The following is a 24,218-nucleotide window of genomic DNA, read 5'->3' as shown; positions in this document are numbered from 1 at the left end:
CATGATAAAACTACAGCCATTTTTAGTCTTTTGATGGAAAACACAAACAGTAAGACTTATTGACTTGCCTTTTTACCTTCAGTTGATGAATAGCGTCACCATCGACACCGTGTCTTGGGCATCCACACAGCCGGGAATGTGCCAGAGGGGAAGCAGTCATGTTGGGAGCCGTCGGACGCTGCCGGGATGGAAGAACCTTCGCCCTTCAGGCAAATGCGCTGCATGGATCCAGGCCAAGGGTTAAGGAAACCACGTGCCCCGTGTCACCGGAGGAAAATAGTAAGGGCGGAGGCTAATAGTCGCCGTCTAAAGTGCACGCGTGTGATACCTTTTTCTCCCGTTGCAATGTACGGGCATGTTTCCTAGTGCATTTTAAAAAGTCAATGTGAAAAACATATAAAAAGAAAGAGAACCAAAAGTAGATAATCCAATAGAAAACTGATAAAGACATAGAAAAGGGAGAAAAAAACTATGTGAAACCTTACCTTACCGAAACCGGTGGAAGGTTTCACGAATGTGCAAAGCTACTAGCTTTGTTTTTCTTTTTTCGCAAAACCACTAGCTAAGTCAGTGTATTCGGTTGGGCCCTGCGACCACTGCAAATGTAATCCTAAACCACTGCAAGTTTGTAGAAAAAACTATTAACATATACACCATCAAATATATATCATTCAATTCATCATTGCATATTTTTTCACATCATATAAATTTGTTACTGTAAATGTTCATATTGTTTTCTACAAACTTGATCAAACTTTATAAAGTTTGACTTCAGTCAAAGCGAATATGCGGAGTACATAAAAACGGAGGGAGTACTTGTGTTGTTACTGCGGTGCTACATGCCGATGCTGCTGTCATCTAAGCATATTTAAATAGGACGTGGCAATTTACTGAAGAACCAAGAAAGACAGAAAAATTTCTGAGGCAGGATGGGGCACCCGCTAGCTTCAAAAATTGAAATCCAACAAAAGGGATATCAACCAGGTCTACCTAGGGAAACTCATAGATGACATGCACTCTTCCTCCATACTATATCGTCTACTGAAGTTGTCATCATCAGCATTGGCGTTGGTTTGTTCCACTGGTGTATTTCTTTCTACAGTTTGGATCACTTCAAGTTTTGTCTCAACTTGCCTCATTGTGGGCCTATCTTCACCCTTTAAACTTAAGCACATCAGTGCTACTGCTGCAACTTGTTTGGCCTCTTCAGTCCCTTCTTCGATGACTTGCTGGTCTAGCATCTCACAGATTTTGTCTTGGTTCACTCGCAAGATGAATTCAGCAATTAGACTGGCTCCTGGTGTTGACAGGTCGACACATGGCTTCTTCCTTGTTAATAGCTCCACAAGCATGACACCAAAGCTATATACATCACTTTTCTCGGTGAGTCGCCGTGTGTGGTAGTATTCCGGATCCAAATATCCGAAAGTTCCTTGAACGGCAGTTGTGACTCCAGTTTGGCCAATGGGGATGCCTCTTGAAGCTCCAAAATCCGATACTTTGGCTGTGACGCGATCATCAAGTAGTATGTTTGCGGACTTGACATCTCTATGGACTATTGATACTGAAGCAGCTGAGTGCAGATAAGCAAGGCACCTTGAGGTTTCAATGGCTATTCTGAGCCGGTCTTTCCATGGCATTGATAGTGGTGTACCGGCATGAAGATGATCAGAAAGAGTTCCATTTGAAATGAATTCGTAGACCAACAATGGAACTTCTGTCTCGAGACAACATCCGAAGAGCTTCACTACGTTCCTGTGGTTCACCTGAGAAAGGATGGCAACCTCATTGATGAAATCATCTGTTTCTCTCTGGATTACAACTTTTGACTTCTTGATGGCAACAACATGTTTGTCAGATAAAATCCCTTTGTAGACAGTACCGTGGCCTCCACCTCCGAGTTTTCGAGCCTCGTCAAACTTATTTGTTGCCTTCTCAAGCTCCTGTAAACTGAACAGCATCCTTTCAGCAATATCCTTGTCTACAAGCCGCTGTAGCAACAGCCCTCTGTTCTTTTTGAAGAAAAATTCTCTTGACTTCCTTGCTTTCCAAACTAAGAGCTTTCGTCTTGCAATGAGAGCACTCAGAATAATCAGAAGAGTGCCTAGACCGCTGCCGATTCCTAGCGCAGGTGCAAATCCTGGAGAGTACATAATCAATTCACTTTCATCTAGATTATGAGTAACTAATCAAATCTATAAAAGAGTCTTGAATATTAACAATACAGTTATTTTGACTTATATTACAAAGTTATAATAGCATCTTCCAATCCTTGTTCATTACCTGGAAATTTTGCTTTGGCTGATCTTGTTGAAGAACATCCATTTTTTTTTCGAGGATTACCAGTGGTGCCATGCGGACAGGTACAGGTATATGACCCTATCATATTGATGCACCGACCAAAGCAAGGGTACTCGCCTTGACTTGCACACTCGTCGATATCTGCAGTAGTAGTGAAGCTAAGTATTGTCGGGCTTTGTGCACTACTGATTATACAGGGAGAGTCTAGCCATAAAAAAAAGAAACACAGGGAGTCTAGTACTAGCATATATACCTTGGCAGCCATGTTGCACGTAAGGGTTGCCTTGGTAACCATGCCAACACTGGCATGTGTGACCTCCTATTGCATCATTCGGTGTAAGGTACAAAAGGCACTTGCTGTTGTCGCTGAGGCACCCAAAGTCACTTGAATTGCTAGCTTCAGCACACGACAAGTTACTGAACACCCAACTGATAGCTGTTCTAATTGGTACCCCTGGTATGGGGTGTAGTACGCCTTTGGAGGCACCAAGGCTGGTGTCAGACGATGCTGCCTTCTGCAGAATCATGACATTCTTCTTCTTGCTCAACCATTCCCACTCCACCAAAGCAACACTTGAGTTGAGCAGCGGCAAGTTCTCTTCGTACACAGAGTACGTGATGAGAAACCTATTTGAGTCATAACGGGTACCTGTAGTGCAACAACCATTGTCATGAAGACATATGCCATCAGTTGCTATCACAGGATGGGGCGGCATGCATTTCAGAGGACAAGAGCTGCTTGGAGATTCCTCGCCAAGATAAGGCCAGCTTTGAGCAGAAGGCCATTGAACACGGAAAGTGATTCCACACCCCAGAACAATCATTGTATTCCCTGCTGTCCTATATAGGCTGTCGTTAAGGGGGACTGACCAATTCATACGGATAAAACCGTCGGGCCCCTCATCGCCCGCCAAGGTGAGGATCCCACTGTCAATGTACAGTGTGCTGTCTTGCGATGATATTTCAAGCACTTCGACTCCGGAGCTGTTCATGAAGAGCTTTGGGGGATGATATGTCTCGTTGCAGGTGAGCTCGAAGCCTTCACGGTGGCACCCGGCACTGAGGCCGAACGGGTAAGGTATGCTTATGTTGCCGCATCTGCTGGTGCAGTTGGGCAATGCGATGTTGGCCGAGACTAGCACTAACATGGTGGCCAGAAGCTGCAGAATGTGCAGCCGGGCCGCTGCTGTACTTGCCACACTCATTTGTGTGATATGGTTGGAGGGAGAAATAGTGATAGCAACGTTTACAAGGAATGCTGGGATAGGTTGGTTGTATGCTGCTCAGCCAGACGGAAGTGCTAACTATCCCTTTGTTTGGTGTATATATAGCCATTGTAGTGTAAAACTGCAAGCATACATACATGGACAAGAGTGGATGGAAACTTCAATTCTGTCGAGTCCAATTGTCCAAATGCTTGGCAATGAGGAGTTCCTGTCGTCCTACATTTTTGTATGCCCAAGGAACTGCAAGCCTGTCAAGTCTGTTATCCTAATGCCTATCTCCTTCCATTTGTCTCTGCACAAATAAGGCCACCACAATTATTGGATTGATTATACGCATGGCTAGTTACTTGCTGCCGACTTCATAAATCAGTCAAAGGAATCACTGGAATGACTATATAAGACTCAGGCCGGCCGATAAAACAAACATGGATCACAGCCGTCTAGTTTCTATTATTTTGCTTTGGCGTACTGTCAGTGATACTCCAAAGCTGACCGAGTATTACTTACTAGTATTTATTAAAGCATGTCAATACCTACTCCTTTAAAGGATGTTAATATCCGCCTCCTCAGACCATCCATGGCGTCACGCGAGCCCTCCACCGTTCGATCGATTCGCGGCGCCCCATCGCATTGGTATGTTCCTTGATCGTCACCGCGACGGATCCGGAGGTCAATGACCGGTGGGCCACGTCCATGGGAGGGTCCCCCCTGATCTGCAGGCTTTTGCGTCGACCGTCTCATGCATTTTTGTATGGGGTGGGGGACGCAACCTGGTCGTAGCTCTGTCTCTCTACTCGGTTGTTGGACGCTGCTGGGGCTACGTGAACGGCGGATCGGAGGTCGTTGGGTCTCAGTGTATTTCTTTTTATGTTCTCTTTATCTTATGTTAGATAACCTCTTCTCTCTTTGTCTGTGCCGGCTCTTGTGTAATCTCTTCATGTAGTGTCTCTTGCGTTGTTGTGTGGGGAGGAGGGGGTCAGACGTTTGGCCCGCTACTTGTTCCTGGGTGTTCACCCAGGGGCGGAGACACAGCATCCCTCAACAATAAATAGTACCGCGGACAAGTACAAAGTTCCTGCAAAATCACTAGTTTTTTTAGGGAGTAAATGCAAAAATCACTAGGTAAGTAGTACTCCTTGCAAAGGTCACACCCCCTCATGATGACAACTGGTACACTGCATGCGCGACACTTGTCACAATATAAGAGTTCTGATATATATATTTTCATAGATCCCATTTTAAAAATGTTTTATATCATAATTGTGCATCTAAATCACGAACCATTTCACCGTTGGATTTCTTGCATTGAGATCTTCGAAAGTAGATCCCATGTTAGTAGGTTTAGATGCAAAAAGAGAAAACAAAATAGAAATCAAGCAAAATGAAAATAGAATAATAGAAATATAAAAGACAGAAATCGAGAAAAAAAACCAGGAAACCTGGAAAAGCAAAACAAGAAAACCGAAAAGCAGAGTCGGACTTTTCACATTTTTTTGGAAAGCACACCCTTGTTTTTTCGCTTTTCAAAAGTGTGCTTCACTGTGAAGCACACATGTGCTTTTTTTTTACTTTTTGAGAAGCATAGGTGTGCTTCATGCGGATGCACAACTATGCTTCACTGTCGTGGAATTGTCACGGCAGATATCCTAGCAGAAGGACTTAGTCGTGGAGCCATCGCAACGATGTTAGCTTAAAGGGGTTAAACGGGACAAAGGACACCGGGAGTTTATACTGGTTCGGCCCCTTGCGATGAAGGTAAAGGCCTAATCCAGTTTGAGGTGGTATTGCTTCGGTTCCGAATACGCTTAACCTAGCTTTCGATCTCTTGTTTCTTGCCCTAAACCGTCGTCGGGTCGTCCCTTTATATACGCAGGTTGACGCCCAGCGGCTCATGGAGTCCCGGCCGGCTCATATACAACGTGTCCGGCTCGGTGACTAATTACACATGCCTTATAATACAAGTCATACATATGTGGCGGTTTACACCTGTAGGCCTTAAGTCTCCTTTGGGCTTCGGGCCTTCAGTAAGCCTGCTTCGTGAACCGCCATCTTCAACATCTTCATGGGCTTTGTCATAACAAACCACTAGCGGTATAATCCGGCCTCTCCTGGGCGGGTTATACCCAATAGTTATATCCCAACATTAGGCCCCAGGTTGATTTAAACTTGTTTATATCAATCTTCCGCACTTAGAAAAGATCCTTCTTCATTTATTCTTGTGAGGCCTTGTAACCCGCCGTGACGTCACATGCCATTAATATTACACAAGGCCCAAATCTTAATATATCTTGTATTTTTAATAAGCTTCCGAAAATCAAGGCGTCTGCGTTGTCCCATATCCATTTTTTGGCCTTCTCGATTCCTGCGCTTGCCACTTATCATTTCGACGTTATAAATAGGGCTAGGGGTCCCTTTCACTTTCCCCCCTTGCCTCCTCGTCTCTGTCTTCCACCTCGCGTCGCCTCAGCGCCCGAGCTCCACCGCCGCCGTCGACCTTTGCCACTGCCTCAACAACGGCCGCGGCATCAACCTGAATCGACCAGAGTTCGTCCGCGAACCTCCACTGTTCAACAGCTCTGATGAGCTCTCTCCTTTCTTTTCCCATAGATCCCATTAGGGTTTCCACGAGTTCATCGGAGTTCATCTTCGTTCTTCGCTGTAGCTTGTGATTTTGATTCAAACTTGGTATCCCTCCTACGCGGTGATAGTCATAGCACTCATTTTTGCTATTAGAGCATCTCCTTTTGCATAAGAAATCCGATCTGGACACATGAACTGCTCAAGCACTGTAATTTAGGTATGCCGGCGTTGGTCTCGCCGTGGCTGCGGCGGCCATGGCCATGGCCAGCGGCAAGCAGCTGCTCGCATCTGGAGACCATCCATCCTCCCGATTCACATCGCCGCTGCTAACTACTCGCGCGAGCAAGCATGACGCCCCGTGCCATCAGCATCTATAGGAGTCCCGACGAGCTAGGTCCACCTCCGATCGTTGCTGCCCTGGCCACTGGCCGTGAGGAGCTCCTCCCGCACCTCCGTCGGTCTCCCATCAAGCGCCGGGCATAGGGTGCGTACCGTAGCTTCGGCAGCCGCTGCTGCCCGCCGCCGCCGCCGCTGCTCTCCGTTGCTGCCCGCAGTAGCTGCTGTCACCGCCGTCGCTACGGCTGCCTGCGGCTGCTGCTCACTGCTGCGTCGGCAGCCCCGCCATGGTCAGCCATGGACGCGCATCGCGGCCGTGGGCAGCCTGATCTGGCCGGGGCTCGAGCTAGCGAGCTCATCCTCCCCTCCCGACGGTCTCAAGTGCACCTCCTCCCCTACCCTGCCTCCCTCCTGATGGCCTTAGACGCGGCTCCCCTCGATGATGTCCATTGACGGAGGAAAATGAGGCCAGTGGTCCTAGGGAAGATGGGGCAAAGAAGAAGCTGACATGAGGGCCCACTTGTCATAACGTCAGACTTAACGGTCTACTTAGCGGTCAAACAAACATGTGGGCCCGCCCTGTCATAATCTGGATCAAATTTTAATCATCGAGTCATTAGTGTTTTTTGGAACAGCCAGCCAATTTTGTGGTAGATTTTTGAAAAATTAAAAAAAGTGATAGTTTTTTGTAGCCCTAACCCGTAATGTGGTAGTTTTTTCTTATATACTCAATGGGAAACGGAAAATTAGGCGATAGAACAGGAAACCTCCAAAGTAACATGTATTCTATTCATAAAGTTCCTAAAACATGAGAGAAATTCAAAATAAACCAATAGACATTAAAAACATGCAATGCAATTTTCTCTTCTTCCAGATCTTTTTATATTCCCTTTTCTATTTTTAATTTTATTCTTAATATATTTCCATTTTCTTCTATTTTTTAAAAGAAATATATATACATTTTGAAATAAATGCACAAACTTGGTTAATGAAAATTTGTAGAATTATGTAAAAAAAACTAAAAGGCGTCAACACTTTGTAAAATTACAAGAATATTTTTTAAATCACGTGCAAACTCTCTTTAAATAACAATTTTATTTATAAAATTCATGAATATACTCTTCTTACAAGGAATAATTTGTAAACGCGTGAACACTTTTAAATAATTGCATGAACATTTTCTTTAAAGATGTCAACTCTTCTTAAAAAATTACAAACTTTTTAGAATATATGAGAACACTTTTTATACATATGAAAGTTTTAAATATATGATGATTTTTTTTCCTAATTACGTGAACATTTGAAAAAATACAAACAATTTTTTATAACATGACATTTTCAAAACAAGCGTATCTTTAAAGGACATGAACATTGTTTCGGAACTACATGATTTGTATATTGTTGATATGTACGAAGTTGTCCATAACTCATGAATATTCTTTTACTTCCTTTTTATTATTACTTGGACTATGTATAAATTAATAAGATAAATGTTATTTTTACTGTTCTATGAAAAAAGCAAAAACAAACCGCACCTTCTCTTGAAGGACGCACTGGTTGTGGGGGATTACATAGAAAAAAAAGTCTATGTTTTGTGATTCTTATCGGTCTATTGGGCCATAGGTTGTACAACAACCAGTTCGGTCTAGTTTTAGTCTTCCGCCCACCATGTGTACCGTATGCTGAACAACCAGATCGCATCTGCACTGCACACCGACCGGATACGCGTGCTTTCCGCCGGCCGCCGCCGTCGCCAATCCACGCCGACCATGAGCCGTGCTCGTGCGTTCCTATACATGGTGATCAACCACCACAGGCCCCCCAAACCCCGATGCCACCGCCGCTTCTGTGGCGAGCAGCAAAAGGACTGCGTGTACTCGTTGCACCGCATCGACCCGTCGACTCTCTTCCACGGCGAGGATGAACCGCAGGCGACGGCGCCGGTGAAGACTTGCCTGCCTCCCAGCATCACTACCTTCGACAATCCCGCTAGGGGCTTCGCTCCCAGGGCGACAGAGTTCATGCTCTTCGGCCGGGGCAGGGACAAGATCCTCGCTGTCCCGCGTACAGAACCTCAGGACCATATGCCCGTCCTCTACGACGATGCCTCGCAGACCACGCGCAAACTGCCCAGCACGAGAGAGGAGAAACTTAGCCCCCTCTGGCTCGCCATCCATGACGATCTGTATATCATGGAGAAGGCTCCACCCAAATCGGGTGACAAGGTGTTGTCGTTCAAGTACTCCGTGGAGGCGCTGGTCCAGGCAAGACACTCGCTGGACTGGGCATGGCACCTCCTCCCCCCACCCCCATACGAGCCGTCGCGCGACATTTTCATTAATGATGTCCCCAACACCGCTGCGGTGGTCGGCGACTCAAACATCTGGGTCTCCTCCAAGGGCCAGGGCACCTTCTCCCTGGGCACGGAGACGCGGGCGTGGAGCAAGGTTGCCGACTCGGAGCTCCCGTTCCAGGGACAGGTCCACTATGCCCCACAGCACGGCCTTTGGTACGGCTTCTCGGCCAGGGATGAAGGTGTTCTCTGTGCAGCCGATCTGGGCAGCCTCGCCTCCACGGGCCAGCAGCCGCCGCCGCCTCTGGCTAGCCATGAGCTGGACATGGGCATCATGGCGCCCGAGGGGCGCAGCGAGCTAGGAGGTTACTCATGCCTCGTGCACCTTGGTGGTGGCCGCTTCTCTGTCGCCAAATACTACTCCAATGTGGCCATGCTCATCGGCGTGGAAGTCGAGCGCTGCGGCGAGGTTCTCCGCTTGATCAAGCATAAATCATGCATTTACCCCTTACGTGGGAACTCCTTTGAATGCCTGCTCTAGGAATAATTATGTGGTGTTGATGATATAGCCCTTACCTGGTCTGTTTCAGTTTTACTTTGAAAAAAAGTTGAGTAGCAGCAAAGCATTTGATACTATCATCTTTTGTTCTACACATAGACATCATCGGTACACTCACCCCCTATGTGAACCACATAAAATAAAATGCAATTGTTTTCTATTTAGCAGAGAAGGGAGAAAGAAAAGTTGCACTGGAACTTTCAAAAAAAAATCCATCCTATGATTTAAAGTGGCTTAGTATATATCAAAGTTGTTTAATTTCAGAGCACTGGTTTTGTCTAATTTCCTCCAATGATTCAAAGTGGCTTAGTATCAAATTTCAGAGCTAATGCACATGTGGCCCGTTTGTTGATTTTGAGATAGCTAACCTCTCATGCCGAGCGGAATAATACACGTACGTTCTTGAAAAACAAAAATTAAGTTTCTTTGTGGAAAAACAAGTTAAGTTAGCTAGGTTGGTTGTACTTGACAGGTTGAAGCCTTTATAACTCACGTCTCTCATCTTCCCTCTTCTCAATGTCTAGTCTTACTGTAAGTTCTATGACAGTTCATGCAAATTTCAAGAGGTCTCCACAGAGATGAGAAGGATGCGGTGACGTGCATTGAATTTTCATAAACTGACATCTTCCATACAAGATGATGAAAAGCTAGCTTTCCATTCAACTAGATTAGAACTGTCGTTGAAATGTAGGGGATTAAATCAAAGTCTGAGAAAGCTTCCGTCACGCATCCAAATGTGTTTGTGTTGGGATCGTGATAGATCAATCCAGCCATGTTAGTCACATCCATGGAACCTTTTTGTGTTTGCAAATCATAGCGGCCAATATATTCTGTGGACTCATGCAACACTAGTACACCATTGCCAAATCTCTACTCTTATAAAAAACTGAGTTGGTGATGATGGTGTGCCTGCCATCTTGCAATATAGACCGTCCGATCTATATTTGACGGATAGAAAGCAAACTATGGCAATTTTGTAAAAAGATACCCGCACATCTCTCCACATTTGCAGATAAGGCCTTTCCTCGTTCATCCTTATCTCCCACAACCTCATTGTTGAGCAATTAAAAAAGAAAGTCTCTGGAACAATCTAGCATGGCGGCCACTGTCGGCATCGTCCATCCCCATGCCTCCGCTTAGTCCGACCATCAATCACCACCACGCCCCACTCCTCCTCACCTTATCTCTCCTGTTTCTCGAGATATCATTAGTTTTTGCACATGGGATTACTCCCGCATGGGTCAATCACAACAGATGTTATGCATCTTGATGTTTCGTGCAATGCACGGGCATACAAACTGTAGGACGAAGAGATCCAGGCTAGTTGCTCGAGACAATCGCAGTGTAGCAGGAATCGCTGCACATCCACATCTCAAGTGTTTCGTTGATGGGTCCGGAACGTGCTATATATGCATAGCTCCCCGTGCAACTCACATAAGGTCGATGTTAGTTAATTGATGCTCAAGCAGGAGAGAGGTGGCGCTGTGATGCTGAATGCCTCGTCGCCCAACGTAAAGCAGAGAAAACCTGGTGTGGCACGCCCAAGGGTGCGCTCATCAATACTCCAGAGCAAAGACCCCTTGAAGAAAGTTGAAGATCTTTGTACCATGACTTGGTATGGCAGTTGTGCGGCCGTCTCACGCCAACCCCGCTGGCTTATGGTGAACACCTCCATTCTGATGGTGTACGTGTAGATACCAAACATCTTGTGCTCCTTGATGGAGGCATAGAAGAAGCGAGCAACCTTGTACGTGTTGGAACGAGGGTCGAGCCCAAGGCCGAATGCTTGGTGACAAAACAAACGGGCGGGGGAGTCGACGCCGGCCAATGCTTTGGGGACTTGAGGGCAGTGGCAGGACACGTCGTGTTGCCGGGTTGAGCACACGTACTGTATCGGCGGTGGGCACAAGCACCAGCCGTCACAGTGTGCGGCGTCATGTGCCTATACGAACTTAATTCCCTTAATGTGCCTATACGAACTTAATTCCCTTAATTAAACTAGACTGACACTTATTATACGTGGTGTATATCGCCCCTGCCTGGAGGACCGCCAGTGCAAACTGTGCCATCATAGTATGTATGCCAAGTATCATTGCTCTTTTTAACACATGTATCATTGCTTCTTCAATCATTCAATTGATTGTCAGTTTAATTCGATTTGGATATATATTTTTTTTACCTTCAAGCCCTACTTTCCTTTACTATTTATGACATTTTTCGAAATTTTCAAACTAGAAGCACTACTTCTTAGTCTTAATAAATGTATATGATCAAGAGTTCAAGAAAAATTAATGTATATGATCAATGAAACTAGCCATGAAAAGAGACAAATGTGCATGGCAACAATTATACTCTGGGCCAAGGGCAGATCCATCATGCTGAACCCATTGGTTTCGTTCTACTAGTACTAAATCACTACTTAGCACTATCTTTATTTGATTTGACCCAATAGTTACTGGCTTCACCGTACCCCTGTCAGGCGTGCCACATCAACCATTCTTTGGCTAGCTAAGGATACAGCTCGGTGACGGCCATACACCCCATAACAGGCCTTGTCTTGTAGTGGCTGAACCCTGCATCCTTGAATATCTTGCCCCACTCATGCTCTTCACGCTCCTTGCCCGATGTCATCACCATCATCAACAGATCGAACAACACTTGGGCTTCGAACATGGATTTAGAAGGAGACCCGACGACCATATCCACGATTATCACTTTCCCCCCTGGTTTGGGGATCGCCTTCTTGCACTGCGTTAGGATTTTCACACAATCCTCATCTTTCCAGTCATGCAACACGTACTGCAGTCAACACTTACATAAGTTAATTTAAAAGTTCATAAGAAAAAAATCACCCAAAACAAACTTACTGTCGTACCTTGAGGAACACCGCATCAGTCCTTGGGATGGAACTCATCATGTCACCTACAATGTACTCGACTGTTCCGTCGGACGAGATGGAATTGATAACGTTAGGGAGGTCTAGAACCGAGCACTTAATGTGTGGGAAGGCCTTGGCAATTGCCCTCGCCGCCGTACCCGTCCCACCGGCAACGTCAACTATCGAGGTAACCCCCTCAAACACCTCGCCACAATTGCTGACGATGAAGTTCATTGCAAATTGGGTATCAGCCGCCATGCCAGCGTTGAAGACCTGATTTAGCTTTGGATCACGAGCCATGATTGCCCATGGATTTGTGCCATTTGCCATCATGTATGGCATCTCGGCCGAGGCTGATCCTTCGTCGCTCGTGAACCACTCAGAGAAGTGCATGGCCGCCGTTACATGGTACTTGTTGGTCTGCGAGAGCACAAACGACGAGAGGCTTGTGCGCTGGTGGGCGTCGGTGTCGTCTCCATCCACGAGGAGGCAAGATAAAGGTGTGAGCCGGTAGGTACTAGTTGCACCCACGTTAGCGCACTCCCCTGTTGCGGGGACATCAACCGTAAAGATACCCGAGGCGACGAGGAACCTCATGAGGCGAGGCAGGTAGGACTTCTTCCTCTCAAGTATGGGAAGGGTGGCAAGTAGGTCTGGCAATGAGGCGGTGCCGCCACATCGGTGGATGGCGGTGGGAATCCCTAGATTGATGGCACACTCTAGCGCCATGGATTTCAGGTAGCTAAAAGTGAGGTTCCAAAGCTCGGCGTGCGCTTGCAGAAGTTCCTTGTCGGAAGTGGTTGGCATTGTGACGGCCGGGTGGTTTTCAACCATGATGCTCTGCTAGCCTGTACTACAAGTGCCTAACTCAAGAAGGCATGGGGTCAACATTTATAGTCTCGGAGCCTCGGATTCCATTAGTTGTCTCAAGGTGGAGCACCTCATTGTGTAGCATGCAATGCTCCACTACCTGCTATGCCACATGTCAGCATTTGGTTGTCCACCTGTTGGTGTGCCACATGGATGAATACAAACAACATTTGTCATGCTTGAGCTTGCAATGAGTTGTCTACTGAATGACATTGTTTTATTTTGCTAGTGGACAGTGAACCATCTATTTGGTCTCATGTAGGGTCGTTGGGTTCTCTTTTTTTAGGTGTTGCACCACTACCTGGTATGCCACATGTCCGCATTTGGTTGTTCCATTAGTTTTTTCAAGCTGGACCGCCCCATAGTGTAGCATGCAATGCTTCACTACCTGTTATGCCACATGTCAGCATTTGGTTGTCCACTAGTTGGCATGAATAAATACAACATTTATCATGTTGAGCTTGTAATAAGTTGTCTGTTTTATGGCAATGTTTTATTTTGACAATGGGCGGTGAGTCGTGTATTTTGACTCATGCAGGTTCACTAGGTTTTGCTTTTCATGGAATAGGCTTTGCACCAGTACTTGATATGCGACATGCCAGCATTTGGTTTTCCACTAGTTGGCGTGCTACGTGGATGAATACAAACATGTTTACCAAGCTGGAGCTTGTAATGAGTTGTTTCTTTTATGGTGATGTTTTGTTTTGCTAGCAGACGATGAGTCGTGTAATTATGTCTCGTATAGGGTCCTTGGGTTTTCCTTTTTTTTTAGGAAAGTCATTTTCCCCCACTACCTACTATGCCACATATCACTAGATGGTTGTGCACTATAGCTAGTGTGTCACGTGAATGAATAAAAACAAGATCTGCTAAGCTGGAGCATGCATGTGGTGGACTGTCTGAATATGACACTATTTTATTTTGCTAGAGGAACATAAGTTATGTGTTTTGTGTTATCTAGGTTGGCGGGTTGTTTTAGATCATGAAGCCAAGTTCGTACTATCTATCGTACAGAGAGCTATCTCATACTTCCCCTAAAAAAACCTCTCATGCAGGTCATGCTTCAAAAGGAAACAGAAAAATATTGAACCTCTCATGCAGCTCTGATGATCACCTTCAGTCTAGACAGTTTGAACTCACCTTGGGTATTAAGACATAGTCTTTTAAATTTTTGGCTCATAGCTTTTTGTAAAAATAATAAAAATATCATGTGACTTCCTATAGAAAATGATCTGTTTTTCGAAAAAAAAGATGCTTTGATTTTAGTCATTGTACATTGTGTATGTTTACATAAATGAAAAGTATGCTATATTCCAGAAGTTCTCAAATATAAATCTAAAACATAAGTCCCAAAATAAAAATAATAAAATTCGGTGCGGATAGTTCATTAATGGGACAGCTCAACTTAGATAGTTACTATTCATGTAGAGATTAATTTCAATTGTGATTTGAATTCTGATATTTTGCAGCATAGCGAATAAACATTGTGTCCATATGCTAATCCTTTTTCAGAATTATTGACAATTTCTTGATGGTATTGCTAAAGATGGATGCACCAAGGACAAAAAGGCACCGTGTATCTGGATACTTTCTCGGACATCACTGTGTCATGGATAATTAAGCTTAGTCAACACTTGTAGTTCGCTCACATGGTGAACCACGAATTGAGTTGTTAGAAAAGGATCATTTGGTTTTGAGGGTGTTTCGATGTATGGGAGGTGCATGGGGATTGGTACTCCACCTGTTTTATCAGCCTTCTGATCTCAAGCGGGGAAAAGTAAAAGAATTACTCTCACGGCATTGCATTTCAAATGTTTGGCTCACCTGAGAGCCCACAACGAACCTTCCTATTTGATCTTGGCAACGATGACTCCAATAGGGACAACAGCCTTGCCAAAAAATGCATTGCTCTCCTTTCGAATCTCCCAAACAATAAGCATCATCAAGGAAGCAAGACCTTCTAGATGGGGCCACTGTGCTAATTATGCGAGTCCACCACATTTTAACCGATGTCGCATTACCCCACTCAGTAGGTGAGATGTCATGCAGGCCTATCCAATTATGTACCTCAGCCCAGAACTCTCAACGTGCATCGGCATTGAGAGATGTGCCGCGGACTAGAACTTGCTTGCAAAGGGGGCAAAGGCCACAATTTGGCCATCCTTTATGGTGCAACTGAATGACCATCCAAATCCTATTTTGCAATTGGAGGTGCCCAAATCTTCCAAACGGTTCGGATCATGGCGCCGATGGTGGTGGTAGTGAGGCCTGTGAACTGCATCTTATAAGCCTAGGACGTCAAAGTAGTTCCCTTCATTAGTGCATTTCCAAGCAATTGTGTCCTACATGCCATGAGTGACGACTGAGATGGATGTCTCCAAGCTTTTCTCACAAGGCAACAAATTCACGAATGTGATCAAGATATATGCCACGACGGATGTCAATTTGGATAACCCAAAGATCGTGATGCATGGCCTTACTTATAAAACGTGCAATCTTTTTTCCGATATATGTCGTGGTGTAGTAAGAGAGCTCCTCCGCAGTGTCTTTGGCGCCCGATCTCGTCCTAGCACTCGCCCGGGGCTAGATGGTTCGAGGCCCAATAGTGTCTCAGTTGCTTGGTCGCATGCTCTCGGTCACTCGCTAGTATTTTTTTCGATCACCCAGGTCGCTTACTCGGTCGCTCGTTAGCCTTTTTTTTAAGTGGAAGTCAGAAAATATTCATGAATTTTAAAAAAGTTCACAAATTTGATAAAAAAAAGTCCACTGATTTAAAAATGTTCATGGATTGTAAAAGTTCACGAATTTGGAACACTATCATGGATTTGAAAAAAGTTCATGCATTTGAAAAAAATCACTGATTTAAAAATAAAAGAAATTAAACATAAAACACGGGGGGAAACCGATCAAAAGCTTCTAGAAGCTTCACAAAACTGGCTGGTGGAAGCTTTCCACAAAACCAAACCACAACCCCCTATATGGGCCAGCCCATTACCTACGATGTGGGATGAAAGAGTGTGTGTGTTCTACGCACAAGCCTATAACCGGTGCTATAAGCATCAAATAGGCAATTCTTACGAAATCACTAGTTGATGAGCACTCCTTCCAAATATCACTTCCATCCTCTTCAGGTTGTGACAAGTGGCACGCTGCATATGCGCAATTTGGGATTTTTTTCTTTTTACGTAGATCCGTTTATTCAAGATGTTTTATCTCTTAAATCATGCGTTCAAATCTTGAACTGTTTTCACTGTCGGATTCCTCGCTCGAGATCTTCAAAACTAGATCACATGTCGAAAGGTTTTGACGAACTTTAAAAAATAGACAAAAAACGAAAGGGGAGCACTTTTTTTCCTTTCCGAAAGCCGTTTTCGAGACGCACGGCCGTACCTCTCGCGGAAGTAAATCCGTGCCTCTCGCCGAAGCAAAACCGTACCTCTCATGGAAGGAAAATAAAGAAAAACATGTTTTTCCCGTTTCCGAGAGGCAAGGCCATGCCTCTCGCAGAAGCAAAATCGTGTCTCTCACGGAAGGGAAAAAAAGAGAAAACGCTTGTTTTTTAAGCAAAACAGGGCCTCTCACAGAAGGAAAAGAAACACTTTTTTTGTTTCGAGACTCGCGGAAGCAAAAAAACACGCTTTTTTGCGCTTTTTGAAAGAAAAAAACTAAAAAAGACAGGTGGAAAACTAAGTAAGACTGGTGAAAACCGAAAAGCCAAAAAAAAGAAAATCATCTAAAAGGCCGAAAACGCGTGTGAAAAAATTAAAAGAAAAACAAAATATGAAGGAAGCACCCAGAGCGCGACACGTGGCGGCGGCTAAGAGCGCGCCGTGAAAGAGGTCATGAACTTTGTTACCATCCCCAATACTCTTTGTGGCCGCCGTGAAAGAGGTCATGAACTCATGATCATTGGCATCGCAGGGGGTCCCAAACTGATCCAAGGCTTAACAGGGTCCTTCCATTTGAACAAAAGCCATCTAAGAAGAAAAAGGAAGTCAGAATTTTATCAAGGTTCAGCAGCCCCAAACCACCGCACGACTTTGGCTTGCAAATAAGGATTTGTACAAGGGTAGGTGGGGTCTATAATGGATTTACTCTTATTCATCTCAAAATTACCATTTTTAGTCCATGACAGTCTAAGATTAATTTTTAATTAAGCCTGTTTTTTTTTGCAAGAGAACCCAACCCACGGATACATGATTACGTTAAACAAAAGAAGAGATTATAAATACGACTATAAGCTTCAAAACTATTGTCGAAGCCACCGTTGAACTTGTCGTTGTTGTGCTACCGTAGCTCTCACCAATGATATGGATCATCGAGAAATCCAACTACCAAAGTACATACAAAGAGTTTTAGAGGATGGAACATCTATGAATCATTGTAATAGTGAATCATTGCGTGCATCAAAGATTGACAATGACGCCAAACATATTGATGGGCATCTCCCGGTCTAGGCAGCTAGTCATGCTAGTATCACTAGATCAATCCAACAACCTTGCTCGCAAAAGTCTCAAAAGAAGGGACCATTGAAGAAGTTGATTTTGTCGCTGATGATGAACATTTAGAGCCACAATGACAGACAACACAAATAACCAATATGTTGCCCGTGTAAAACAACGAGGACAAAAGCTCCCAAGGTCCATCAAGACGGAATTGGAGCCATGAGACTTCTGTCGAACACAATAGCTCCATCAGCCCACATCACCCTCAGATGCAACATTGCCGCTTCATCAAAACCTAAACATTTGTAAGTCTGGCTTGAAAATATCAAACACACCTAAATCATTAGTTGCAATTCTCGGTTTTCGCCCTGCTAATTAACTGGTCAATTCTCTCTTGCTTAATTAATCGATGAGGCAAGTATTTTGACTCCGTTTAAAGAAAAATAGTTGCAATTTCTAGTTTGACCCCACGACTTTCCATAATCCAAAAAGGAGCCATTTTGCGGCGGAAAAGAGACGGCGGTTTTGCGCGGGCCAGCCCAGCTCTATCCTCTCCCACCACCCATCGCTTCGCCGGTATCCGCAGCCAGCCAGCGCCCAAGAATGGCGTCGGCACCCTCCCGCGCCCTCCCCTTCCTCTCGCCGCCGTCCACCGCCCCCGCCTCCGCCTCCCTGCGCGCCCCCTCCAGCCGCCTCCGCTGCGCGGCCGCCGCCGGCCAGGCCGGCTTCTTCACCCGCCTCGGCCGCCTCATCAAGGAGAAGGCCAAGAGCGACGTCGACAAGCTCTTCTCCGGCTTCTCCAAGACCCGCGAGAACCTCTCCGTCGTCGACGAGCTGCTCACCTACTGGAACCTCGCCGACACCGACCGCGTCCTCGACGACCTCGAGGAGGTCCTCCCTGAACACCGATTCTTCAGTGGTACGTACTGCTGCTGCTCCGTTCTCCCTCTGATCGATGCTTCTTGGCGCGCAGGCGCTGCTGGTGTCGGACTTCGGGCCCAAGATCTCGTTCCGGATCGTCGACACCCTCCGCGACCAGATCCGCGACGGCAAGCTCAAGTCCGGGACCGAGATCAAGGTGATCGATTCAGCCTCAGTGTCAGTCAGTTACAGTGGAGCACAACGGGATTGGTTTCGTGGTCTAATCTGCTGTTAATTGTGGCGCAGGCGTCGCTGAAGAGATGCATCCTCGAGCTGCTCACGACCAAGGGCAGCAAGACTGAGCTGCAGCTCGGCTTCAGGTTCTGCCTGCCCTCTGCTGGACTGAATGAGGCAATGGCCACTAGTTTACCATTGTTGAGTGGTGTCTCAATTTTGAGTGTGCTTGGTCGTTTTGGCAGGAAGCCGGCAGTCATCATGATTGTGGGAGTGAACGGAGGCGGCAAGACGACATCGCTAGGTACTTCTCGACATGCTTTGCTGTATTCTCGGTTCTCGCTTGCATTTAGTGTAGACTTTGTTTGCAGCAGGAAGGAATGATATAGGTTCTAGTGATTTAGCACTTTGGGGCTGCAGCGTAAATAAATTGTTGCCCCTCGAATGGTTCGAGTGCCATGAAGAACTGCTTATCCTGCTTGTATGAATTGGCTCACATAACCTCTGCATTCCTCTGCTTGATTCAGCGGTGTTAGTTCCGACCTATGTTATTTTATGGACAATGAACTAAAGGGTTATAATCCAGAGAACTGCTAAATGGAAGAAGATTTTACTAATTTCTTGAAGTAAATTTATTAATGCCAATGTAGGATGTGTTATACAAGAGGTCTAATCAAGCAACTCAGGAAAAAACTGTTTACATCTTTCAACTGCAGAAAGTTAGAATGTCGGGTAGGATTGGGTTTAGCTTTTCTGGTTTATGTGGTCACTATGGAGCTAAACAAATGTCTATGGAGCTAAACAGACGTAGGACGGATTTACCTTTTCTTATTTGTCGGAATGATGGTATGAAGTGGCGAATTTATCTATTGTGTTATCTACAATATTTGCAGGAAAACTTGCCTACAGATTTAAGAATGAAGGAGCCAAGGTGAGGCCATTTACTTCACATCCCCTGCTTCAGCTATATCTATGTATTGCTTTAGCACATTGTTGTAAAATTAGAGAGCTTATGTCCTTGCTTTCAACGATAATATAGGTATTGATGGCAGCAGGTGATACCTTCCGGGCAGCAGCTCGTGACCAGCTAGAAATTTGGGCTGAGAGGACTGGCTCAGAGATTGTTATCGATAATGATAAGAAGGCACAGGCTCCATCAGGTATGAACTTCTGATCTGCCAAGCGTGATTGAAATATTATGTCATCATAATGAGCCCAACTCTTTTGTTTCATCTAATTTGACTCGCTTGATAGTTCTTTCGCAGGCAGTAAAACGTGGGAAGCGTGAAGGATTTGATGTTGTGCTGTGTGATACGTCAGGACGTACGGTTGTTGTTGCAGATTGGAGCGTATAATATATTTACTTATTTGCTTGTTTGGGAAATTAATTGTTCTGTGGCAATAATCTTACAGGACTTCATACAAATTACGGTCTGATGGAAGAGTTGGTTTCTTGCAAGAAAGTCATAGCTAAAGCCCTGCCTGGTGCTCCTAATGTACGTTGTATTTATATTGAAAAACATTTTAACTTTATGACATATTATTAGTTCAACATTTTTTGCATAGTACTACTTGGCAAGTTCAGGAGTGCACAAACAGATCTCATCAATATTTTGTGTTTTGCTTGTTCAGTCATGTGCGGTAACTTTTATCGTTCTCTTCAGGAGATCTTGCTGGTTCTGGATGGCACAACTGGATTAAATATGCTACAGCAAGCGAAGGAGTTCAACGATGTAATTGCGACTCTGCTGTTCTGATACTTGCTTGATTCATCAGCTATGTTTCTATTGGATAGTGACAATGAGGGACTTTCTTGGCTTCATACCAGGTTGTTGGAATCACAGGATTCATCCTGACGAAGTTAGACGGGACTGCTCGTGGTGGCTGCGTGGTACGGACACGATTTCCAGTCCTTTCTTATAATAGTTACAAATTCCAGTCCTGGTTCTTAAATAAACGGCAACTAAACTTGCTGACCTGATTCCTGTCTCAGGTGAGCGTGGTAGACGAACTTGGAATTCCAGTCAAGTTTGTTGGCGTCGGCGAAGGGGTGGAAGATCTCCAACCTTTTGATGCAGAGGCATTTGTTGAAGCCATTTTCCCATAAATTTGACCCTGTTACTAGTGTTTCTCATGTAACAATATTTTGGCTAACATGCTAGAACTTATTAGAAGCAATTTTTTTCAACAATTACAGTTTTTTTGGTTCAGTCGTCGACTCACCTGCCTCGCTTGTTTCAGTCATTGATCCTAACTATTCATGCAGAACATAAGCAAGTGTTCATGCTATTATATGATTATTGTGATTAAGCTCAGGGCACAATGCAGATACATTGAGCAAGAAAACTAATAGAGAAGAGTAATTGATAGCAAACTTCTCTTTTCAGACTTGCATGCTACAAGAACATCTCATTAATGGTCATACATTCATAACATACAGCTTGAATCATAAGGTGATTATACATTTCATGTATTCATAACATACAAATTGAATCATAAACGACAACACTGCAATAGCCTGTTCTGCTACAAACTCAGTTTATACATTGATAAAATACAGCTTGAACCATAAAGGACGTACCTTAAGAGCTGTTGCGCAACAATCACAGAAAGTAGAATTTGAACAGCAAAGATTCTACAAATAAAAATACTCCAACTGGAGGGGCGTATCACCACGACGTGATATGACAAATATTATTGCCAGCTACCATACTGCTGCTGATTGCGAGAACCGCCTTGAGGATAGTTCGGGCCTCCTCGGCCTGGACCAGACGTGCCATATGGCGGACCGCCTGGTGGATAATTTGGCCCGCCGACTCCATATCCACTGCCAGCACCACCACGTGGACCACTTGCTGCAGGGAACGGAGGAGGTCCTCTGCCTTGCTGAGGATACGGGGCGCTCCCGTAGCCGCTACCCTGCCCTCCGCGGTTCGGGTTATTATAACCTGCACCTTGGTTCCCACCCTGCGGGTACCTGTTAGGCCCTCCAGGCCCTCGAGGTTTCGCATAATGGCTTGGGCCACCTGCCACAGGTGGTGCATGGCCAGGCCTGATCTGGTGTGATTGGCCTGGATGCTGGATCGGAGGCAAGCGAGAATGTGGGGGAGGATGATTTATTTTTTGGCGCTTTGCAGCCTCCTCCGCTTGCCTCTGCTGCTGACGTTTTTTCTTAGTCTGGAATTCGTGTGATGCTTCATACGATGGCAAACTGTATCATCGAACATTTAATGGTCATGACATAACTTAGCTCACGAAGTTATTAGAAAGGAAACTACTTGGCAGTATAATAAAAACCGTGAGCAGAGCTTACCTTTTCGGGTCACATGGCAAGGGATCAGTCCAGAAATACTCTGCATCAAGTGCCTCCTTCGCTGGTATCCTCTGAACAATTTAAGAGTGAATTTGTTGAGGAGTGAAAAGCAAAGAATGATAAACTTTTATCATACATGGGCCCAAATAAAGAAAAGGGAATTAAGCATTTGATTGCAAAACTTGCCAAATTTGTCATTTTATACCTGTGATGGATCTAAAGTTAACATCCTCTCCAACAGGTCCAGAGCATGCCGGTCAAAACTGCACACACATAAAAAATGTGAGCACCAGCGACATGATACAAAGCTACACAACATAACAATGCCAAGCATAGCACCCACTGTTTAAAGGCATCTTTAACTTTTCTCTTCAACACTCGGGGAGGCTTGAAGTTGTTGTACCATGGCATCTTAGTGACACCAGGCCAGATTAACTCATCAGGGGTGCCACAAAGCTCGAAAATTTTGGTCAGCTGCTCCGGCTGCAGTAATGCCATATATATAAGATTAAAATTACAAACAGCTATAGCTATAACTCGAGTGTAAAAGGGGGGCTTATATCACATCAAATGCTTAGGTTATACACTTGATGGCTGAAAGCCTCATAAGTCATAAAGGTATACCTCATTCTTCCCTGGCAGGATTGGCTTTCCATTGAGAAGCTCAGCAAAAATACAGCCCACAGACCACATGTCAACAGCTGGACCATACCTTGTGCTTCCGAGAAGCAGTTCTGGAGGTCTGCAAATCCAAAAAAAACAATGAGAGAGTAGTAAATAAAAGGCAACAAATGAAGCATGCATAAGGAATGCAATTGTGACAACAACTCTGGACAGAAGGCCTACCTGTACCACAAGGTGATGACACGGTTAGTCAGGTTGCCATTGTGATCACTAGAGAATGACCTCGCAAGCCCAAAATCAGCAAGCTTGAGGTTACCCTCATTGTCTATCAAAAGGTTAGAACCTGCAAGGGAAAGCATCAACATATTAGCTCAGCAACAGCCCACAAGCTACCTCGCAACTTTATGAAAACTCCAGTGGTGATGTCAAAAGTATAATTACCTTTGATATCCCGATGCAGCACCTGATTGACGTGGCAGTAGTGCAGGCCTGTGAGCAGCTGTTTCATGTAGCACTGGACCAAGACAAGATCACAATACACCAGACGAGATCAATCCACAAACAAAATATTAAAACCTCATTTGCATCGAAGGGAAAAATAGAGAAGCCGTGAGAATAGGCGGTGGTTCTATTCTACCTTGATCTGCGGCACGGTGAAGCGCATCCCAGGCCTGTCGGCGAGCCCGGTGAGGTCGTGGTCCATGTACTCGAAGACCATGTAGATGCTCCCCTTGTACTTGTTACCGTCGACTATTTTGCAACAACAACAACACGGCAAGGCGTCAGACAGACGTCACAACCTTACAACTAGAAGCATAAGCAACACCCACCCCAAAGCAAAGCAAAACCAAGGCAAGGGCACTAGAATTGCAAGCAAGAATGGTGGAATCGGGCCATACTTGGCTTCCCTTGCTCGTCTCGGTCCGGGCCTGCGAATTCGCAAATCCCTCCATCAGTTCAGTTCAGAGAGTAGACGTGCGCCGGTACACACATATATAGTTAATTGAGGGAACGGATTGAGGGAGTCTGGGGTTGATTCAGCGCAAAGCACCTGGGGAGGTGACGATCTCCTTGAGCTGGATGACGTTCTGGTGGTGGAGCTTCTTGAGGATCTTGATCTCCCGTATCGCCGTGATGGGGAACTGCAGCAGCCAGAACCAAAGCATCAGGGACATGGTATCGCCATCGGACGGAGGAAGAAGGGGAAGAGAAATCTTACGCCCTCGCGCTCGTTGTCCATGCGGATCTTCTTGAGCGCGACGATCTCGTTGGTCTCCGTCTCCTTGGCCATGTACACCTGCCTGGCGGCGGCGGCCGCGGGGAGAGAGAGGGGTCAGGTGCCAGATCCGGCGACGAACGAATTGCTGCCGGTAAGAGGGGAGGGAGGAGTAGGGTAAGGTACGGACCCGTAGGTGCCCTCGCCGATCTGCTCGAGCTTCTCGAAGCAGTCGACGCCGCGGGAGCCCCACGAGGGGAACTCGTCCAGGTTCAGCTGCCCCGGCGCCGCCACCGCCATGGCCGCCCGCCCGCCCGCCGGAACCGGAGACGCCGCTGCTGCTAGGGCCGCTCGTCGGAATCTGGCTGGGTCCGAGCCGAGGGAGAGGGAGAAGAGGAGAAGGGCCGGCCGCGAGGTAGGTACATGGGCCGCGAGCCCGCGCGGGCACTTGAAGCGAGCCCTGCGGAGCGGTCACGTCGGAT

The 24,218-nt window shown here is 45.7% G+C and overlaps 4 protein-coding genes across 6 annotated transcripts in view; 1 reads left to right on the top strand and 3 right to left on the bottom strand.

Annotated features, from left to right (window-relative positions):
• Positions 1 to 986: 986 nt before the first annotated feature.
• Positions 987 to 3,506, bottom strand: LOC123075765 (wall-associated receptor kinase-like 8). The gene is made up of 2 exons (XM_044498291.1): positions 2,555 to 3,506; positions 987 to 2,140 (listed from the first exon to the last, which is right to left on the bottom strand). Exons 1-2 carry the CDS (start codon positions 3,504 to 3,506, stop codon positions 987 to 989), a joined length of 2,106 nt encoding a protein of 701 aa, XP_044354226.1.
• An 8,107-nt stretch (positions 3,507 to 11,613) lies between these two features.
• LOC123075764 (flavonoid O-methyltransferase-like protein Os11g0303600) lies at positions 11,614 to 13,034 on the bottom strand. The gene is made up of 2 exons (XM_044498290.1): positions 12,171 to 13,034; positions 11,614 to 12,094 (listed from the first exon to the last, which is right to left on the bottom strand). The coding sequence occupies exons 1-2, from the start codon at positions 13,005 to 13,007 to the stop codon at positions 11,804 to 11,806; spliced, it is 1,128 nt and encodes a 375-aa protein (XP_044354225.1). The 5' UTR covers positions 13,008 to 13,034; the 3' UTR covers positions 11,614 to 11,803.
• A 4,988-nt stretch (positions 13,035 to 18,022) lies between these two features.
• On the top strand, positions 18,023 to 20,898 carry LOC123080786 (cell division protein FtsY homolog, chloroplastic). Of its 3 annotated transcripts, XM_044503736.1 has the most exons (11): positions 18,034 to 18,379; positions 18,462 to 18,566; positions 18,656 to 18,729; positions 18,829 to 18,887; positions 19,477 to 19,514; positions 19,623 to 19,743; positions 19,838 to 19,906; positions 19,997 to 20,079; positions 20,248 to 20,316; positions 20,412 to 20,474; positions 20,577 to 20,898. In XM_044503736.1, exons 1-11 carry the CDS (start codon positions 18,092 to 18,094, stop codon positions 20,688 to 20,690), a joined length of 1,083 nt encoding a protein of 360 aa, XP_044359671.1. In that variant the 5' UTR covers positions 18,034 to 18,091; the 3' UTR covers positions 20,691 to 20,898. The 3 variants fall into 3 exon arrangements, 2 of the variants coding, with proteins under 2 accessions (XP_044359670.1, XP_044359671.1); XR_006438543.1 differs by having other exon boundaries at positions 18,023 to 18,379; positions 18,656 to 18,887; positions 19,838 to 19,911; positions 20,577 to 20,793; XM_044503735.1 differs by having other exon boundaries at positions 18,031 to 18,379; positions 18,656 to 18,887.
• An 82-nt stretch (positions 20,899 to 20,980) lies between these two features.
• The window catches only part of LOC123076622 (ribosomal RNA-processing protein 12), a 13,093-nt gene continuing 9,855 nt past the window's right edge, over positions 20,981 to 24,218 (bottom strand). Inside the window, exons 19-30 of the mRNA XM_044498774.1 lie at positions 23,927 to 24,207; positions 23,740 to 23,821; positions 23,572 to 23,662; positions 23,420 to 23,449; positions 23,158 to 23,270; positions 22,962 to 23,034; positions 22,743 to 22,863; positions 22,521 to 22,638; positions 22,240 to 22,379; positions 22,102 to 22,159; positions 21,897 to 21,967; positions 20,981 to 21,794 (exon numbers count right to left, since the gene is read on the bottom strand). Of these exons, the coding sequence (XP_044354709.1) occupies positions 21,278 to 21,794; positions 21,897 to 21,967; positions 22,102 to 22,159; positions 22,240 to 22,379; positions 22,521 to 22,638; positions 22,743 to 22,863; positions 22,962 to 23,034; positions 23,158 to 23,270; positions 23,420 to 23,449; positions 23,572 to 23,662; positions 23,740 to 23,821; positions 23,927 to 24,207 (1,695 nt within the window). The 3' untranslated portion in view covers positions 20,981 to 21,277. The remainder of the gene's footprint in view (positions 21,795 to 21,896; positions 21,968 to 22,101; positions 22,160 to 22,239; positions 22,380 to 22,520; positions 22,639 to 22,742; positions 22,864 to 22,961; positions 23,035 to 23,157; positions 23,271 to 23,419; positions 23,450 to 23,571; positions 23,663 to 23,739; positions 23,822 to 23,926; positions 24,208 to 24,218) is intronic.

Source organism: Triticum aestivum, chromosome 3D, assembly GCF_018294505.1.
Source record: "Triticum aestivum cultivar Chinese Spring chromosome 3D, IWGSC CS RefSeq v2.1, whole genome shotgun sequence".
NCBI classification, from domain to species: domain Eukaryota; kingdom Viridiplantae; phylum Streptophyta; class Magnoliopsida; order Poales; family Poaceae; genus Triticum; species Triticum aestivum.
This window is presented reverse-complemented; position numbering and strand designations above follow the sequence as displayed.

What these genes read in the sequence shown, in the direction of transcription:
- LOC123075764 (XM_044498290.1), bottom strand. Translation starts at nt 13,007, where the DNA reads ATGGTTGAAAACCACCCGGCCGTCACAATGCCAACCACTTCCGACAAG. An exon ending in CTGATGCGGTGTTCCTCAAG is followed by an intron (nt 12,095 to 12,170) that starts GTACGACAGTAA and finishes TGTTGACTGCAG; the next exon opens with TACGTGTTGCATGACTGGAA.
- LOC123080786 (XM_044503735.1), top strand. Translation starts at nt 18,092, where the DNA reads ATGGCGTCGGCACCCTCCCGCGCCCTCCCCTTCCTCTCGCCGCCGTCC. An exon ending in CGGCAAGACGACATCGCTAG is followed by an intron (nt 18,888 to 19,476) that starts GTACTTCTCGAC and finishes CAATATTTGCAG; the next exon opens with GAAAACTTGCCTACAGATTT. An exon ending in TTAAGAATGAAGGAGCCAAG is followed by an intron (nt 19,515 to 19,622) that starts GTGAGGCCATTT and finishes ACGATAATATAG; the next exon opens with GTATTGATGGCAGCAGGTGA.
- LOC123075765 (XM_044498291.1), bottom strand. Translation starts at nt 3,506, where the DNA reads ATGAGTGTGGCAAGTACAGCAGCGGCCCGGCTGCACATTCTGCAGCTT. An exon ending in CGTGCAACATGGCTGCCAAG is followed by an intron (nt 2,141 to 2,554) that starts GTATATATGCTA and finishes TGTACTCTCCAG; the next exon opens with GATTTGCACCTGCGCTAGGA.